General features: G+C 48.6%; 2 protein-coding genes and 1 long non-coding RNA gene across 18 annotated transcripts in view; 1 reads left to right on the forward strand and 2 right to left on the reverse strand.

Annotated features, from left to right (window-relative positions):
* Positions 1 to 4,725, reverse strand: part of LOC103540712 (uncharacterized) — a 36,761-nt gene extending 32,036 nt beyond the window's left edge. For 2 of the 3 annotated variants that reach the window (XR_011529848.1, XR_011529849.1), the window contains exon 1: positions 4,536 to 4,719. This is a non-coding gene — a long non-coding RNA (uncharacterized lncRNA). Of the gene's footprint in view, positions 1 to 4,535 lie in introns of all 3 variants that reach the window. The other variant, XR_011529847.1, reaches the window with a different exon arrangement.
* Positions 1,570 to 3,262, reverse strand: LOC139077409 (uncharacterized). The gene is made up of 3 exons (XM_070585073.1): positions 3,157 to 3,262; positions 2,485 to 3,092; positions 1,570 to 2,273 (listed from the first exon to the last, which is right to left on the reverse strand). Exons 1-3 carry the CDS (start codon positions 3,260 to 3,262, stop codon positions 2,070 to 2,072), a joined length of 918 nt encoding a protein of 305 aa, XP_070441174.1. The 3' UTR covers positions 1,570 to 2,069.
* The window catches only part of KCNQ5 (potassium voltage-gated channel subfamily Q member 5), a 472,281-nt gene continuing 457,875 nt past the window's right edge, over positions 4,059 to 18,464 (forward strand). For 12 of the 14 annotated variants that reach the window (XM_070584950.1, XM_070584953.1, XM_070584952.1 and 9 more), the window contains exon 1: positions 4,059 to 4,591. In XM_070584950.1, coding sequence (XP_070441051.1) covers positions 4,203 to 4,591 — 389 coding nt within the window. In that variant the 5' untranslated portion in view covers positions 4,059 to 4,202. The remainder of the gene's footprint in view (positions 4,592 to 18,464) is intronic. The other 2 variants (XM_070584961.1, XM_070584962.1) reach the window with 1 other exon arrangement.

The following is an 18,464-nucleotide window of genomic DNA, read 5'->3' on the forward strand; positions in this document are numbered from 1 at the left end:
TAGAATCACTATCTCCACTCCCTCATCTTCTCTTCTTTCCTGCCCACTCTGACCCGATTTCTATTTCCACAATTCTGCAAGAAAACAAAAATCAGAGGCAACAACTGCTTCCTCAAATGACCTCCTTGTTGCCAAATCCAAAATTCTCATCTCATGCGCTCTCTCTCCAGCATTCCCACTGAAGCTCTTTCCGGCAGTGACTCTCAGTGCTTACCCAGCTCACTCTTTTCATCTCCCTCCCTCTCCTTGCTTCCACACCTGAAGGCTCCTGACTATCGGGGTGGATCCACAGGCCTCTTCCTTTTTAAGCCAATCTACCTATTTTCCCAGGTAATCTGATCTCCGCTATCACTTTCATCTGATATATACATATAATGTATGTATCTAGGCTGTTGATTCTCAAATTTAGAATCCTAGCTCCTTCTTGAGCTGCAGATCCACATATACAACTGGACATGTCATTGGACTGTCTCAACACGCATGCCAAACTTAACACAAAATTGAACTCCATGCCTGCCCCTTCCCCAATGGCCTTCCCAGATGTTTCTCCCAGTTCAGTGAATGGCAGCACCACCCACCAGACAATGGTGCCTGAGAGCTGCAGGCTGGGTCGACATCCGTCCGCAGATTGGCAGCTGTCACTAACCTCCAACACAGACACTTCATCTTTGAACTCCCAGCTTGAAACAGTGTGAACCATGCATTGGTGCTCAATCCACACTGTTTGTTCATTAAACTGAACTAATGTCATGTGTTTTTCTGAAAGTGGAAATAGCAACACGTGGAGTTTCTCGCTTAGCATTCCTCAGCAGCTCCCGATGTCAGTCAGGACAGAATCTGCAGTTCCGGGTGACACTCTCAGCCGTGGAGTCCCTGCTTTCTTCTCCACCCACCTCCTCATCATCACACCTTCAAAAGCACCCTGGGCTCCAGTGGAATCCAACTACTTATCAGTCCCAAGGGGTGATCAGCTCTCAAAATTCACATTTTCTCCAATGTTTCCTCTTCGAATACCCGGCTCTCACATCTTCACCAAAGGCCAGTTACTTCTCAGGACTTGGCTCAGCCATTGCATTCTTCAGGAAACCCTCTGCAGTTCCCACAACGTCCTGGACAAAACCCCTGTGAACTCCTCACACAGTGTAATCACATGTCCATTTATCCCCCCACCAGGCCAGGCACTTGGCCGGCCTCAGGACCGTCCTTCATCCCGCAGCACTCCAGCCAGCACAGCACCCACGACTGACGAGTGCTTGCTGGAGACATGACTGGTTTTTGGGAGATTCATGAAAGATGCTTTCTCAACTCCACTTTGAATAGGTTATGGTAAAACGTCAGCACCACTAGGGGGCACAGAATTGTAACAGAATTTTCCAGGACACTAGCTCAAAGGAGATGTTTCTCTTCTGTATCAATCTCTTCACACAGTTTCTAAACACATGGGTCTTAAAAAGATCAAATAACTGTATTCAAATTACTCCCAGAAAGAAGTGTTTTAGTTGCCTGAAAGAAAGACAGTTGAGCTGCCATACTAACGTGTCAGAGAAAGTAAAACTAGGAATAGCCAAATACAGCAAACAGGGTTTTATGAATAAAACCGAAGATAGTGTGAGAAAAAAGATCAAAATGTGAAGACAATTTCAAGAAGCTGATACTACAAGATTTGGGACCGTGTTAAAATTTTCCACACAAGAAAGCATCCATACAGAGACACCCAACCAGTATCGACACAGGGAGAGCAAACGGCATTTTCCTTGCATCACCTGTATCAAAGGCGCAGCACAGAAAAAGCTAATTACAAGCTTCGTCTCCCAGTGAACTCTGCCTTCTGAGGGGGTCGGGGGAATGAGGACCCGCGGAGGCCCGGGGTGAACGCCCCTTCACGTGCTCTTGTCCCCAGGCCGCTGCGTGGAAGGGACCCCGCCGGGGAGGCGAGGCTGCTCCCCGCCCCTGCCACTAGCCGCTGTGCACGCGCTCTCTAACCCCAGGTCACCCTGGAAGGAGGGTCCCAAAGGTCCCTCCCAGCCTAAGCGGCTGCTGTCGCCGGATCTGACTTCTGGGAAGCTTCCTCAGCACCACGGGTTCCCGAATATCACCGCCGCGCCCCAGGGAAGCGCCCCTGCGAAGTTAAGAGCTGGTCTCCTCCCAGGAAACTTTCTGCCTGCGCCCGGGGGCGGCACGGAGGTGAAAGTGACCCCACCGTCGCCGAGGCCGTCAAAGTCCGCAGGCGAGAAAACCGCTCGGTTAAGAGGAAATGGTGTTCGTTTTCCCTCCTGCAGAAAAGCCAAGGTTTTCGAATTTAAAGCGTGCACGCGAGTCATTTTCAGTCTCGAGATCTTTCACCCCGAAAGTCCCGGCTCCGAAACTCCGCAGGGACCTGAGAACGCCAGGCGCGCCGCCCCCACCCCCGGGCCCGCGCGCTGGGTCGCAGCGCAGGCTCCGGAGCATCTGCCTGACCGCGGGCGCGGACCCGCGCGCTCGCACCTGCGCCGGCGAGAGGGTCTCGGGATCCAGACGGACTGGGGCGCGGTGGTCGGCGCACCGGCAGCGGGAGCATGAGCGGCTCCAAGTCTTGCCCGTTTCAAGGGGCTCGGGGAAAGGAAGGAGGGAGGCGGGGCCCTGCCGGCGGCCGGGAGCCGGCCAGAGGGCTTCACGCCAATAACAGCGATGACAAGGGAAAGTAACAGTAAAGCCTTTAGGTGGAGCCACTGCCAGAGGCAGAAAGTCGCCGCCGGGCGCGAGGGCAGGAGGGAGGTGGGAGCGCGTCCATCCCGGGGGCGGAGACTCTTGCCTGGGGGTGCCTCGGCTTTGGGCTTCTGGAAGGAAGAGGCGCAGGGAGCGACTACATCGGCACCGTCTGCTCTGGCGCATGGTGGAACCTTGCTCTTCCTGCGGTTGAACTTGGCTATCGCTGTCTTTCACTTTCGGGGTGTGGGGGTCCACTCTGTCGGGAGAAGTCCCCAAGCCTGGCTTCCGTCCCGTCCCCAGCGCCGCCTGTGAGGTCCTGCTGCTACGCGGGGAGCTGCAGGCCCGAGGCCGCCGCGTGTCAGAGCTGGGGGACCCGCCGGTGCCGACTCGAGACACGTCTCTCCCTGCGGAAGTCACAGCAGGCGGGGACCCGAGGAGCCAGCGTCCCGGCCCTCCACCCTTTAGGACTTTTCTCCCAGACACTGGGGCCGCCGCCGCCACTGCCGAGTCTTCGCCGTTTTATGACTTTCTGGGACTTAAATGGAAATTTCTTGACGGAGGGAAACCGGCTCATTCTCGCGCGCTTCGCGCCGCGGTCAGGCGAGCCCCCGGCACTCGTTAAGCGCAGAGGACCCGCTTCGGGGTCTTGGCGGCACCCTCACAGTCCCCCCGGGCGCGGAAGGATGTCCAGGTCCTCATGGGCTCGCCGTCTGACGCGCGGATGGAAAGTCGCAGCCCGCAGGCGGGAGTGAGCCGCGCGGAGGTGCCGGGTCCCCGCCTCGCCGCCACGGCAGCCGGGTCCCGCGGGTCCGCGCCCTCCAGAGCCGAGGACTCGCCGCCACGCGGACCGCGCGCCCGCCGGGGCAGCTGTACCTGAAGGGCCTGGCCGGGCAGGGCCGTCCGCTCCCACCCCTCGCGGAAGGAGGGCAGGACGGGGCGCGGCGGCGTAGGGCGGAGAGAGCAGCGACCTGCATCTCCAGTTTCTCCCCAGGGCAAGAGGCGGACTTAAGCTTCCGGAGCTCGAAAGCCCCAGGGAGAACCGAACCAAACTCCAGCCTCGGAGCCCGGTCTCCTCCAGGGAGGGGGGCGCACGCAGTCTGGGAGTGGGGAGCGGAGCGAGGGAAGAAGGGGGAGCCTGGGGCTGGGTGTGCGCGCGTGGGAGCGCGCCTCCGAGCGCCCCGCACTCCCCCGCGCCAGCCCCGGGGCGCTTCGGAAGGAGCGAGCGGGAGCCGCGGGAATAAGAGGGAGCAAGAGAAGCCCTCGCCGAGCGCCCCAGACAGGTCCTGATTTCGAATTCGGAGCTGAAGGCTACCAGAAACTGGGACTCCTTTGCCTCTGGCGCACCCCCTCGCCCGGCGGTTAGCTGGCTGCACGCGCCCCGCCCGTCCCGGAGGTCGTGGGCCGGCGGGCGCCCCGTCGGCCGCGGCTTCCTGCTCGCACCCCGCCGGCGCGCATGAGGCCGCTGCCCCCGCCGCAGGCACCGGCGCGCCCCTCGCGGTGCCGGTGGTGATGCCATGCCCCGCCGCCACGCGGGAGGGGACGAGGGCGGCGCCGCCGGGCTCTGGGCGCAGAGCGGCGCGGCAGCGGCGGCGCGCGGGGGGCGCCCAGGCGGCGGCATGAAGGATGTGGAGTCGGGCCGGGGCGGGGTGCTGCTGAGCTCGGCGGCCGCCGGCGGCGACGGGCTGCTGCTGCTGGGCACCCGCGCGGCCGCGCTAGGCGGCGGCGGCCGGAGGGAGAGCCGGCGGGGCAAGCAGGGCGCCCGGATGAGCCTGCTGGGGAAGCCGCTCTCCTACACCAGCGGCCAGAGCTGCCGGCGCAACGTCAAGTACCGGCGGGTGCAGAACTACCTGTACAACGTGCTGGAGAGACCCCGCGGCTGGGCGTTCATCTACCACGCGTTCGTGTGAGTACCCGCGTCCCCGCGCGACCGCTCCGGGACCCGTGTGCCTGGCGCCCTGGCTCGGCGCGCGCGCACACACAGACACCACACGCGCAGACACAGACACGCACACACACCACACGAGCATACACAGACACGCACACACGCGCGCACACACACCCCACATGCGCGCGCGCACGTGGCGGCTGTATTTCTCGGCACGTGTTTGTGGTCTGCCCCCTGGAGCCCTCCACCTCGCTCAGCCCCACCTCTCCCACCGCAGGCTGCACCTTCTCCCGAGCGCACCCGGGGGGCTGCTCGGCAGCCATAGGCACCAAAGGGAGAGCCGGGCAGACGCGGACTCAGGCTGCGCGGATAATTGGGAGTGATTAGGTCCCGAGAGACGTCAGCCTTGACCGAGGAGGGCGCCCGGGAGCTGGGAAAGGCAGAGGGAGGCGTGCGCGTGTGTGGAGCTAATGAGCGTGTGTCGGAGCGGGCAGGAGGTGATGGCGGGGAGGGCGCGTGGAGAGGGAGACGGAGGGCCTGCTCCTCAGCCCTGGAGGCGGAGCTGGGGAGGCCGCTACCGATTTGGTGGGGAGAGCCCGGAAGCACGCCTCTCCGCCACCTCAGCCGCCACTAACGGAAAATCTGTCAGCGCGCGTAGCCTTCCTGCTCGGAGGTGGCCCGGGTCTGGGAGAGGCGCGCGGCCGGCGAGGTGGCACGGGGCCCGGGCGCACGGACGCGCCGGCCGGCGGTGGGGCAGGGGCGTCTGCGCGGAGTCAGGCTGCGCCGTCCCGCAGAGGTGCTCAACGAGGAAACGAGTGTTTATTTTTCTTTGAGGCTTTTAAAACCTTCCAGTGGCTTTAAGGTTTGCCACTTTCCCCCACCGTGTCCATTCATTCAGTCTCCTGGGAGTTACCTTTATCTGGGCATTTTCAGATGCGTGACATCCGGTGTAATTCTTTTCCTTTTTTCCTTCTTTTTCTCCTCTCCTTTGAGTTTTTTGTTTTTGTTTTTGTTTGCTTCTTTATGGTAAAATGAAACATAAAGACATCAGCGTTAGGAGACCCTGGAGAGCGTTGCCGGCGCTCACTGACAGGTTCCTTGTTTCCTAGTAAAATAGGTTTTGAACACGTGGACTGAGTTTCTCTTAGAAATGAGGCATGTCATCCAAACCTAGTTCCCACCTGCCTTGGAGGATTGGCGTCAACACCAGAAACATTTTTTGAAATAACATGGAAGAAGGGGCTGGTTTTGTAAATAGGTGAACCTGGAATCTGACCAGTGGGAGTCAGGAAGTTGGTGGCGTCTCTAATCTGTGGGGCTCTGGTGTCTGGAAAATTTTACAGTCCCAGATTGTTGTGAACATGAGAATTAGGTAGAATATTCCAGTCAACTTTCCCTCTTACAGTGTACACAAAGAGAACGTTGTGTGGCATCATTATTACATGAGAAGGTATAATTTTATTATTCACTTAGGTAAGATTCACATTGATTTGGATGTGGCTACTGTAATAAATGATAGACTTAGAGAAACACTACTAATACTTTTCATGTTCATCACCCCCCTGAGTTGATATATAATTAATCCTATTACCTAATTAGCTTGATAAATTATTTTGACCTGTCAGATCTACTAACACATTTGGGGATAATGATTTGTGCTCAGTTTGGCAGCAAAATCCATGCTGTATGGAAAATGGTTTTTTTCCTCGAGTTTGCTCAGAATGTTCATAGCTTTGAATGTACAATGTGCTGCCCTTTCCCACCTTTAGCTTTTGGTAAGTTGCACGCTGTACATTCAGAGGGGGTTGGGGACCACCACAGTTGGCTCTCAGCTTTGTGTTTCTGAGTGTTGCCCTGCAACGTGAAGAGGACTTCCCATAAGGCAACATTTTATTTTCAATATGTTGGTGTTTAACAGGTTTTTATGGCCTTACAGAATTTTTAAATTTTGACAAATGATTTTTCAAGAGGTTCAATTTTGGATAATTCTCTACTCATCAGGGTTTATCCATCTATCAGTGTCTTTAGTGGTAAGATAAGAAGTGAATTATGTGCTTGCCAATATGATGTGCTGATGGGAAGTTTCCGTTGTAAGTTTCTGGAGTCTGGAACCATAGTGCTGAGCCTTTAGATAGGGGGCTAGATCCACATTAGCATGAAGAGGGTTGGCGGTGTCCCCTTCGGGGAGGGTTCTGGACCATGGCGCTCACCCTGAGGGACAGGCCATCCTTGGCAATTGCTGCTTATGAGTTGAAATGAGCTTTAGAATAGCCGGACTTCACACATTAAATTAATAAAGGAAATTCACTTTGATCTATAAGTCTAACAAGACCGTTAATAATAAAGGAAATTATAAGAAAACAATTTCTAAAGCGGTATAGCTAACTATTTCCCTGCCAGCCTGGGAATCCCCAAATCTCACTTTAATAACAGTTTTTGTAGCACATTAAGGTTCTTGCCAAGAACAAGTGCACTGTGATTAATGAGGTACTTCAGGAATGGATTTACATGCCTGACCCGTGTTTTCATTGCCAAGAGCAAGAAAAGAATAGTGTGTTTAAAGTTATGTTTCAGGTAAAGAAAAATTTCCATCAAATATGCAAAATCATTATTATAGTGGTATTCTGATGGTCTAAAGTGTGGTTTCAAGTGTGTGTATCCTAGCCTACTGATGAGCTGGGTGGTAAGAACAGGAGATGCCATACCTCAGGTGCTTTCTTCCGGTCTTTACAGCTAGTGGAGACCAGGACAGTCCCTTCCCTTCCTGTCCTTTAGGGTTTACCCAACAGCTGTGCCTCGTTCCTCTCTTAAGCTGTTCTTCAGTTTAAGAGATGAGCTATTCTCTTAACAGGAGATGGCATATTTCTTTGAATGTTGTTTGTCTGTGTTCAATTCCTCCTCTCTTTAGGAAAAGTTTAGAAGAATGGTGATTGTAGAGGAATGCGTGATGGGCTCTGCGTGTAGGTTTGCGTTGATGTAGTGGCTGTGGCTTTGAGAGACCGCACAGGAAACAGTGTGGTGGATACGTGTGTCTCCTCTCTTGTCCTGTGTCTCTCTGACTGGTGTAATGCCATGGAATGGAATTTATAGTTATTTTAAACTAGAAGAAATCGTCCAGTCACCCAAGCTAGGGACCTGCATGTCATCCTCGACATCTTCATTTTTTTCTCAGTTGCTCCCTCTGGCCGTCCAAATCATCATTAAATTCTGCGTGTCCACTTTATAAGTACTTTTTGGGTCTGTTCTTCCCTTTGCCGCGGCCACTCCCCATGTCTTCCATGGGATCATTCACAGGACCCTCCTGCTTAGTCATCAGCTCCTGTTCTCAACCTTCAGCTCGGCGCTCTGACACCATGGGGTTCTCCTAAAATGCAAATGTATCAGATCATCCCCTTGCCTGTAGTCTTTCCATGACACTTCAGCATCTACTCATACATTCACTCATTTGTCCATCTGCAGACATTTGAGTGTCCGCTTGTGCTAATTCACAAGTTAATAAGGCAAAGGCCCCCACTCTCAGGCAGGGAAAAGATGCCAGCATGGCTGACCAGGTGTGGAACAGCGCTGTTCTAGAGGTGAAGTACAGAGTGGCTTGGGCAGAGAGGAGGTGGGGTTAGGGCAGAAAGGTCAGCACAGGCTGCAAAGGGGAGGTGAGGCATGAGCTGAGTTTGACAAATGAGTAATTAATTTTCGCATAGAAAAGGAAGGAGGAATGAGCCATCTTGACAGAGAAAACGGCTTAGGCAGAGGTAGGAAATGTCAAGTCAATGCAGTCATTCTAAGTGCTGTGAAGTATGTGCAGGATGAGGAGAGATGGCCTCCAGTGCCGGCCGTGGAAGCTGTTCATTATCCTGGAGGTAGCAGTGGTCACTGAATGGCCATGATCAGAGGAACGATGTAATCAGATATGAATTTTGGGAAGATGTCTGTTATCAGTTTGGTAAATGGATTGGAGGGTACAAAATGGAACAGTGTGGCCTGTAAGGAGATGCTGGCAGTTGCCCAATTTTTCCATTCATTCTTGTATTCTTTTATCCATAAATTCATTCTAGAAATGTCTGTGGACTGTCTACCATGTGACATGGACTGTTCTAGAAAGGTGAGAGATGATCACCTAAGGAACTTAGGCAGCAACTTGGGGATAAGAAGGAGGAGTTTAATTACAGAGCGCGATGTAGGCAGAATTAGCAGATTGTTCTCACCTGTCTGACGTGTGGTGTGAGAAGGATGATCCTGGCTTGGGTGAACTGGGAATGGAAGTACCACTCCCTAATATGTGGGACAAAGGTGAGGGGTCCATGTTGGGGGCAATATGAGTTCAGATTTTGGCTTGTTGAGTTTCAGATGTTTGTAAGACATTTAGGTGGAAATCCTAAGTGGTAAAAACACAATAGTGAACCAGACACACTCAGTCTCTTTCCGTTGAGTCTTGGATTAGCAACCAGAACCATTTCTGGCATGTAGAGAGCACTTGATGAAATGTTTTTGGATGGATGAATGCATTTAGAAATCTAGAGCTTAATCTAGATACCTAGATGAGATATTTAGATCTGGAAGCCTCCTGCAGTTTCATGGTAGTTAGAGCAATGAACAGCATGAGTGAGCCAGCCCGGAGCTGCAGAGTGAGATGAAGACAGATGGAGGACAGAGTCTGGGGAACACCAACATCCATCAGTGGATGGAAGAGTGAGAGCTCACAGAAAAACCCTGGGGAACATGACAGGGCAACCGAAAGGCCAAGGAAAACGCTAGGAGACCTTATTTTCAGGAACCAGGTTGTGGTGAGCAGTTCCACTGCTGCAGAAAGCACTAGAAAAGGTGTGTAAGATTTCACTGAATTGGTCATGAAGGAGGTCACTGATGGCCTTTGCTCCAGCACCTTCAGTGGAGTGATGAGGGTCATCAGTGTGATGTCAGTGGATGGGGGAGGGTTAAGAGTTGGGAAGATGGAGACAGAAGTGTGAGTTAACCCCCCTTGGAACAGCTCACAAGACCATGGCATGATGTTCTCCCATCTTCTTACTTGACCCCAGCCTTACTGAGCTGCTCCGTTCTGTGGCCTTTGCCGGCATTGTTCTCTTGGGCTCCTCCCACTCCTTGCACTCTTGCTGTCCAACTCCTACCGTTTCTTCAAACCACGGATCAAGGATTGCTTCCTCTTGGGCACATCTCCCCCTGCAAGAATAATTTAGTGCCCTTTGTCTCAGGTTCTGTGGGACTTGGGAATGTCACTGTAATGATGCTTGCCCCACTATGCTGTCATTGTGAGATACTTGATCTGTCTCTCCCACAAGAGGGTGAGCTTCCCTCACAGAAAATTTCCTCCCTATCTATGAATTGCAAGCATCCAAAGTGCCTGGTATCCAGCAGACCCTCAATAAATGCTTGCTTAATGATTAAGTGAGTAATTTTCCTTGGAAGCCTTCCATAGAGGAGTTTCAGAGTGAACCAAAGCTGAAGGAACTCCCAAGTCTGACTGATTTCTTAGAAGTAAGATAGTGATGATTCATTTAGAGGAGAAAGGCATGAGGCTAGAAGTAGGAGATGATTGCTTTGTTTCCAACTTTCCCACCCACTAGCTTTGTGACTTGGAATGAGTCATTTCACCCTTTTGGGCATCTGAATTGTTATCTGTGAAATGGGCACAACAGGGCCTGTGATGCAGCCAAGATGGTGGAGATACTGTGGATAGTCTAAAATATTATCTTAAAGAGAAGGAGTACTTGTGATAAGTGATCTGACCGTCTTATCATTTCCCTTCCCCATCTCTGAGCTGCAGGGCCGCCTCCTAACCTCTGGGGAGGTCCCTGTGCCACATGGTAGCCAACGTGGTCCTTCCAAGACTTAAACAGAGCATCGCTCCTCTGCTGGAGCAGGAGTCTGTGTATTGCCTGTCTCTACCCACTTCCGCAAAGGCGGGGGCTCCTGTCTTGTTCTCTGCTGTATCTTCAGCGCCCAGAACAGTATCTGCCACACGGAAGGTGCTCCATGCATACAGACTGATTCACTGACTGATACCCCGGATCTGCAAATTACCTACTGGTTCCTGGTGAAAGATGGAATTGTGCTCTCTTGACCATGCCTTGTGTCAGGACTCAATTAGACCCGATGAATGACTTTAGTATTTACACATATATTCTATTCTGAATTAAGTCTACATCTGTAGAAATTGATGTTTGCATGTTATTTTTGCTCCTGTGTTCCTTAAAAATTACTGATTTCCCTTAGATGGAGAGAGGCCTTGTTCAAGTTATACCGCTTCATACCATGCTAACATAGTAACATAAAGTGTTCTGTATCCCCTTCAAATGAAACTGTTTTCAGAAATTTAAACATACTTCAGCATGCGAGAATCATATTATGATTAGAAATGTTGAAAAGTATTAAAATATTAGTCTTGGGAATATTATGGCCTAAAAGAAATGAAACACAAGAAAAGAATATTTCAAAATGGAATTAAGTCTTGATATAAGAAACACTATCAACAAGGAGGGTAGTCAGCAGCCTAGTAATAATTGCTTGCAAAGAAGTGGTGCCAGTTTTAATTTTTAATTGCAAATGGCTATTTTGGCAGACGAAAATGCCAGCAGAGCATGTTTTATCCCAGCCCAGTGGTGTGAAACTACTTGAAGCCACAGCTCATAGATATGTTTAATGCTTGGTGGATGTTTCCACTTTAATTTTCTTTTTCTTCAACCATTTACAACAACGCTATTTGAAGTTTGATTTGGTTGCAACCTGGGAGACAGAATGGCCAAACAATTGCATTTTTTCATAATTATGGAAATTCTTTGATGGGTCTCAGAGTTTTATGTGATCTTTTTATCCTTTGTTATCTGTTTGTCTGAAGAATGTGTTTCCTAAATGTTATTGAAGTCATCTATTTCTAAACTTGAAAATGCTTTGAACTTTTTCCATTTTATTCATATATATGTGCACACGTATATTCCATACAAACACTGGCTCCTTTAGCAGAAAACTTAGTGCAAATATTTACATTTTCCTTATTTTTGCTTCTCTAAAAGTAAATAAGACCTTTGAATAAAATGAAATTTAAAAATAAAAAGAATCTCGGGCCAGCTCTGGCGGCCTTGTGGTTAAGTGTAGCGTGCTCTGCTTTGGCGGCCTGGATTTGGTTCCCAGGTGCAGACCTACACCACTCGTGTGGCGATAGTGCCAAGCTGTGGCAGCAGCTCATGTACAAAAAAAGAGAAAAGAGGAGGATTAGTAGCGGATGTTAGCTCAGGGTGAATTTTCCTCAGCAAAAAAAAAAAAGAAATAAAATGAAAAGAATCTTAAAGTTACTCTTGATAACATGCAGGTTATATCGTAATGTGGGAGATATTTAAGTTTGGGTGTACACAAAAAGAAACACATTCAACAAACTCAGTCTTGGAGTTTGCTGCTTCTGTTTATAATGCCTGTAAAGCGATCTGGAATCTCTTTCCTTCCTCACTCAGTGGCAGGATGATCTTTTATAGTTATCTTGTTATAATTTCTCTTTTCTTCTTTTTAGTAGTTAATTGGCTTTAATATTTATCTAGCAGCCATTATGTGTACCAGTTACTGTTCTAGACTGTGCTGGAGGTCCAAGAAAGGGAACGAGGTGGACCTTGACCTCAAGCAAATTTCACTGGGGAATGTGATTAGATTTGGATTCAGGGATCCACTTTACTGACTTGACGGCTATGAGCAAGTTGCTTCCAGTACTATCTACCATCTGTAAAATAGGCATAATAATATTACATCAAGATATTACAATATTTTACAAATATATATATGTAATCACTCTTAGCATGGTGACTGTTATTGAAACTGGATAGAAAGATAGAGATTAAAAAAAAGAGAGAGAGAATGTGGTGGAGGGCTGTATCGCTGTGTTGAAGTCCAGGATTTTGTCCTGTAGGTGACAGGCAGGCTCTGAGGTGGGTGGGGTTTAGGCAGGTAACAGTGTCGTTGAATTTCCGTTTTAGGTTGATCCCTCTGCCAGCTCTGTGAATGATGGCTTGAAGGGGACAAGCTGGAGTAGGAGGTCTGTTCTGAAACTGTTGTTCCAGCTTCGGCAAGAGATAATTAGATCTTGGTCTGGGGCAATGGTAGGAGAGATGGAGAAAAAATAGGACAATGGAGTTGAAACGTATAGTGAAGGACTGAGTGTAGAAGATGAAAAAGAGGGACACATTTGTTATTTCCAGATTCCTGGTTTGGGTCGTTGGGTCGACCAGTGGAGCCATTAACTGAGATCAGGAATACAGGTGGAATAACAGGTGGAGGGAAGTGTTGGGGGTGATAAATGAGGTTAGCTTTGGAGATGCTGAGCTTTCATTGGCTGCGGGACTTCCAACTGTGTGTCAAGATTTAAAAGACATGAAAGTACAGACAGGAGTTACAACCACAAGGAGAGCATGTAAAGAGAGGGGGCAATAGCTCAAGGATGGGAACCTGGGGATTGCCAACATGTGCGGGGTAAGCAGCGGAAAAGGAGAAGGAAGTGGACTAGACACTGAGATAAAAGGAAGCACCAGAAAAAAGAAACCAAGTGGTCATGGGACCAAGGATATCGAGAGAGTTTCAGTGATGAAACTGTGAACTGTAGTTTCATGCAGTGTCAACTCTGAAGTGTAGACAGTGGTTTAGTAAGATGAGGACCTAGGGGTGACCACTGGATCTGGCAGCGTGGAGGTCTTCAGTGATTTTGTACCCTCACCAATGTTCACCTTCAGTGAAGGGGCGAGGGCAGAGGCCAGCACGCTGTTGCCTGAGAAACGAATCAGAAGTGAAGAGAGGAAACCACGGATTAAGCCATATATTCAGTTAGTGTTGCAAGAATACAAAAAGAGAGATTGGACAGTAGCCAAGGGGAAATGCAAGACTAAGGGGGAGAGCAAGAGGTATGAATTAAGGGAAAGAAGATTGCTTATCCCCAATAGTAGTCGTTTTAATTATTGATTATATGCTGGACATTGTTCTACATGCTGTACACACGTTAACTCTCTTAATCGCCAGAATAGCCCAAGGAGTCTCTATTAGTGTTATTATCTTCCTTTAACAGACCAACACCGAGGGGAGAACTTCACTAACTTGCCCAAGGTCGGCCACTGAGTTAGTGGCACGACAGGGCTTTGAACCAGGGCAGGCCAGCTGAGAGCCATGCTCTGGGCCACCGTGTCTTGACTGTGGATGGCACCTGTGGGCCCAGGCGCCCCTATCAGATGGGCTGCCTTTGGGTCTTATATAGCTCTTAGCAATATAGCGTGTGCACAATAAATATTTGCTGAAAAAATAGATGGTAGTTAAAATCCCGTATCGCCCAGTATCAGAGAATTATGTAGGACTTAGTTGTTCCAGGGTTGTTTGCTTCTCCATCTTCCCATGCTAACAGCTCATGTTCGCATTTCTCCATGAAGTTCTGATGGCTCTGGCTTCTTGCCTCACCTTTATTTACCTTTCATGGCTTTTACCATCTGGACCCTGTATTTTAGCCCTCATGACGTTCTTGCGTTATCTTCTAACTAGATCCTTTATCTAATTCTTCACAAATCCTTTGTGTCTAAAGAAACCAAAGTACCTCCTTTTTGTATCTCCTATGGCATCAAGCCCGGGTTTTCACTCTTTATCTTTAATCAAAATTCAAGTAGTTTATTGCTACCAGTGGGACTATTCGAATGTTATAACTTTTTTTTCAAACAGGAATTTCCTTTGGTTTAAATTGTGGAGCAACTTGTACTGAGGACCCAAATGGTAGTAACAACTTCTTAATAGCATTTCTTATGAACATTAAATTCCTAATTCCTTGGTACTTCTTTGCAGAATACCTAAGATTCATTAAAAAATAGCAGCAATTGCTTCATTTAAGTTTCATAATGGCTGAACATAGAACCATTTGCTCCAAACTGATTTTACAAGATTTTCTTTCTTTAACCTAATAAACAAGCTCTTGTTTTCTTCACACTAGTGTGAATACATTCCCTTTTCCCTCCATGCTCCCCCCCCCCCACACACACACACACATGCATTTTTCCTGGACATTTCTTTTTTTCCCTTTCCCTTTTGTCTATCATCCCCCCCCCCCCCCCCCAGTTAAATTACTCCTAGTTCTTTCTTCCTCTCTGTGCATCTGTCTTTCTGGAACAGTGTTTCTCCTCATTTCTTCTTACCAGGCTGTGTAATTTGATTTCTCTTCCTCTTAAAGCTGTCTGCTCTTAATCAAGAGACGCATTGACTCTGCAATTGCTTACAAGCTCCGAGTGTGCACCGCCTGAGTGGACCAGCTGCCTCATTCACACGGCACGCTGCAGGAATTTACAGAGGCCTCTGGGAAAACAGGGCACAGGGGTAGGAAACCCTACTTTCTTGGAGCTTTATTTAGGCTTAGGTTTCTTAGAAAATAGGGAGTGAAGCCTTAAAATTTCACTGAGGTTTTCTAATGTCTATCTATTATTTCTGAAATCTGGGAATACTCAGATTTTCAATGAATAATTTTTAAAAGATCACACTTTCCATTTTGGAAGTCGACTCCTGTATATAGTTGAGAAATTAATTGGAAATTATTCTTATTCCAGATGTAAATTTTATAGAAAAAGTCACGTTAAAGAAGTCTAAATACGTTTGTAACATACAGTTAAATAGCAGTTAAATTGAAAATATTTATCACAGTTCTTAAGTTTCCTTAGTCAGTGAGCCAAGAAATAGCTCTATGCTTTGGCAACAGAGAGCTGCATTTTCCTATGTAATTTGGAGGCTACAGCGTGGACTCAAAATGCAAGTTGTCGTAGGAGCACGCATGAGACGGAAAACCTCCTGCGTGTTGTCCTGGCTGGGAGTTTCTCCAGAGTGCAGGCCTTGTGAAAGCCACTCCACAGCCTCTGGGGAGCAGGACCAAGCTCAGGGCTCCCGTTCCCTAAACCGTCGTCTCTCACCTGGGTGACCTGGGGCTGCGTGGAATTGAGGGTATGGACTCTTTGCTCCTTGTTTTGAGTCATTGGATATGTTTCTCATTTGTAAAGTTAGTCATGATTCTTTCATGTTTGTTCCATAACCCGACCTCATGCTCTGTGTATGGCTGTGAGTTGGAACCACAGAACCTGGACAGAAATAAACACAGCCTCTTCTCAAGCAGTTTTTATCCAGAAGGATGTTGGTTTACTATTTACTGAGCAACAACAGCCATCTCTCTGAGCCGATTTGGGATCAGAGCAGAAGTGGGTTCTTCCCGGGTGGCGTTTAGCTGTTGCTCCTTTGGCGGGATGTACGAAGTGGACTCCAGGGTCCTCGCACAGGCAGCTCTGATCACCCGTCCTGTGGCCTCGTGGACACCTGTGGCAGAGGTTCAGCGGCCTGTGCATGGCGTTCCCACCAGAGACTAAACGTGGGAATCCCACTGATCACAGTAATTCCCAAAGAGTAGTAATTACACTAGTTCAACTAAATGTTCTAGTTAATAAAGCATTCTGAGTATGTTTAATTTGCTCCAAAGTAGTTTTAAAAATAGGAAAGAAACCAATGCTCCTTCATAATACTTTATATGAGGATGTTATTTCTCCCCAAAATGTCTGAAGAACAATAAAGTAAACTAAAAGTTTGGAGTGTTTTTTTTGATCAAATGAAATGCCTGTTTATTTCCAATATACACTTTAAGTTTCTAATATTGTTAACTTTTTTATTCTAGTTCATGGAAGGAAAATGTTATACCCAGCCTTCCACTGGGCCTAGAATTAATTAACTAATTCATTCATTCTTTCATTAATTCAATATTTGAGTGCCGACCGCATGCCATGTCCTGGGAACGTGTTGGAAATACTCCTGCTCACTTGATTGACATTCTCCAGGCGTGTGGAAAATGGCTCTTCAACTGGAGCGTGGCCCTTCAGAGTTCAGGCATAAGGTCAGTAAGTGTAAGAATGTGTGTCCATGGCCATCCCGAAGGTGCTCTTGATCCATCTCCTTAAGCCACAGCCTAACCCTCAGATGTATTTCTGACCTAGATAGGCAGTCAGGTTAAGGAATTACAAGGTGAGATTAAATTTGTTTTAAATTTGTGATAGCAGATGATAAAATCCTATAGTTCTGTTTTGTTCCATCAAATGGAAAAGGCGGAGAAATTGGATGGCGGTACAGTGACTTTGAGGGAACCCATTTATAACCTTCGAGATAGGATCCTGAGGCTATCTGCTCTTCCCCACGCAGGCCTCGACAACTAGAAGAAATGACAGTCACTTTGTTTACGGGAAACATGGTACCAAGCTTGAACATTCAAATTGGCATCCAAGTTTTTCCCTAGAAGAAAGCCAGATAAAGTCCTTCACATTCAGATCCACCAAGGGATGAACACGATGAGCCCACAGGAGCCAGCTACCCCAGCCACACTGTCTCACTTCAGTCTTGCTCTGCCATGGCCCTGTGGACCTCCCACAGGCAGGACAGCAGACACACGAGGAGAGGGAAAGGGGGCCAGTCCTCACACTTGTGCCCATCGTGTTGACTTTGACATTCAGGCCACCAGATTGGACTGCCCATCTTCAGGGCCTATTGCTCCCTCATCTCGGTGGATGGGGATGGACGTCACTCCCCTGAAGGGAAGACGGCCCTTAGCAGAGAGATTCCCTTACACGGTCCTGGAGCTTTGCTTCCATTGCTGGACTTGGTGAGCTCCTTAGCCAATTACTGTTCCCAAACCAGTCGGGTCATGCTTCCCAGAGCTGTTTTCCAGACTCGTGGGTAAGGAGTTTTATTCCAGGCTTCAGGGCAGGAAGTGGATAATAAAAATAAGTTTATGGATGGCACTAGGTGAGGTAGCCTAGACAACCGTCAAAAGAACAGTCAGGAACTGTCACCTTGTGCTGGAGAAAACAGAATATTCCTCTAGTTCAGGGGTAAATGCCATCATTCACAATTGTAATCAATGAAAGGTCACAGTTTTTTCTTCCAAAAAAGGTTAAAGACAATTACCTGAATTTTTTTGTTTGGTTTCCTGTTGGTCCAGAGTCCCTTTCCACATTGCAATCTTAATAGATTTCCAAAGCACAGGATGATAATTTAAAGACCTATTCATAATGAATCTATTATGTGTTTTTTTATGCTTGCTTCAAGAGCCACATGTGAAGCTGGTGGTGACTCCAGAATACGTGTGTGGGTGTGATACAGCTTCACAGCATCAGGGCAAGTCAAGGGCCTGGCCAGGGGCCTGAGCTCTGCGGACACCAAGGCAGGGAGAAGGGGGGTGAAATCAGAGGGACAGCCGGAGTTCTCAGTCCTGGGTTAGTGTTTGACAAAAGCGATGAAAGAGTCAGAGTTTTCAAGGTTTCAGGCAAATGTGACTATGACCAAGCAGAAGTTGCTTAATTCTGTTTTAGGGAGAGGCAGGATGCACAAGTGAACATGTGACCTGTTTGGTTTTTGGGAGAGAAAGAGGGTTATTAGTTATCAATGTAGTGGTAATGGATAAAGAAATAATAAAGGAGCTGGGGAAATAATGTAAGGAGAGAGGGTTAGGGGATACTGGCATTTGGGTAGAAAAGAAGAGAAGCAGGGGTTTGTGAAAGACAGGAGAGAAAGATTAGGGCAATACAGCAACCATAGGAAGAGCAGTCTCAAAGAAGGATTGTATGGGGGAGAGAACCCTAAAGAAGAGAAATGAAGACCAATGTAAAAAGAGGAGCGGTGTTGAAAGCCGGGATAAAGGAGGAGAGGCCAGAGCCTGGAAGAAGATGCTGCGACAGGGGAGTGGAGCATGTGTGCCTTGTACCAGGGGGACTTCCAGTACCACAGGGAAAAAGTCAAGTCCTGGAGAAAGGATAACCCCAAATTACGTAGTGTGCAGGCACAGCAATCAACATCTCCCTGGCGGCCAGCAGGGTGAGGCGTGTTCCTGTAGGTACAGCCGGATGGGAGT

This window comes from Equus przewalskii, chromosome 19 (assembly GCF_037783145.1).
Source record: "Equus przewalskii isolate Varuska chromosome 19, EquPr2, whole genome shotgun sequence".
In the NCBI taxonomy this organism is placed as follows: domain Eukaryota; kingdom Metazoa; phylum Chordata; class Mammalia; order Perissodactyla; family Equidae; genus Equus; species Equus przewalskii.

Bases quoted from the DNA above. Each gene is read 5' to 3' on its own strand.
- LOC139077409 (XM_070585073.1), bottom strand. From the start codon at position 3,262: ATGAGCCGGTTTCCCTCCGTCAAGAAATTTCCATTTAAGTCCCAGAAA. The intron at 3,093-3,156 runs GTCCTAAAGGGT...TGACTTCCGCAG, and splicing joins CCCCAGTGTCTGGGAGAAAA to GGAGAGACGTGTCTCGAGTC. The intron at 2,274-2,484 runs GTGCGAGCGCGC...GCTTTTCTGCAG, and splicing joins AGACCCTCTCGCCGGCGCAG to GAGGGAAAACGAACACCATT.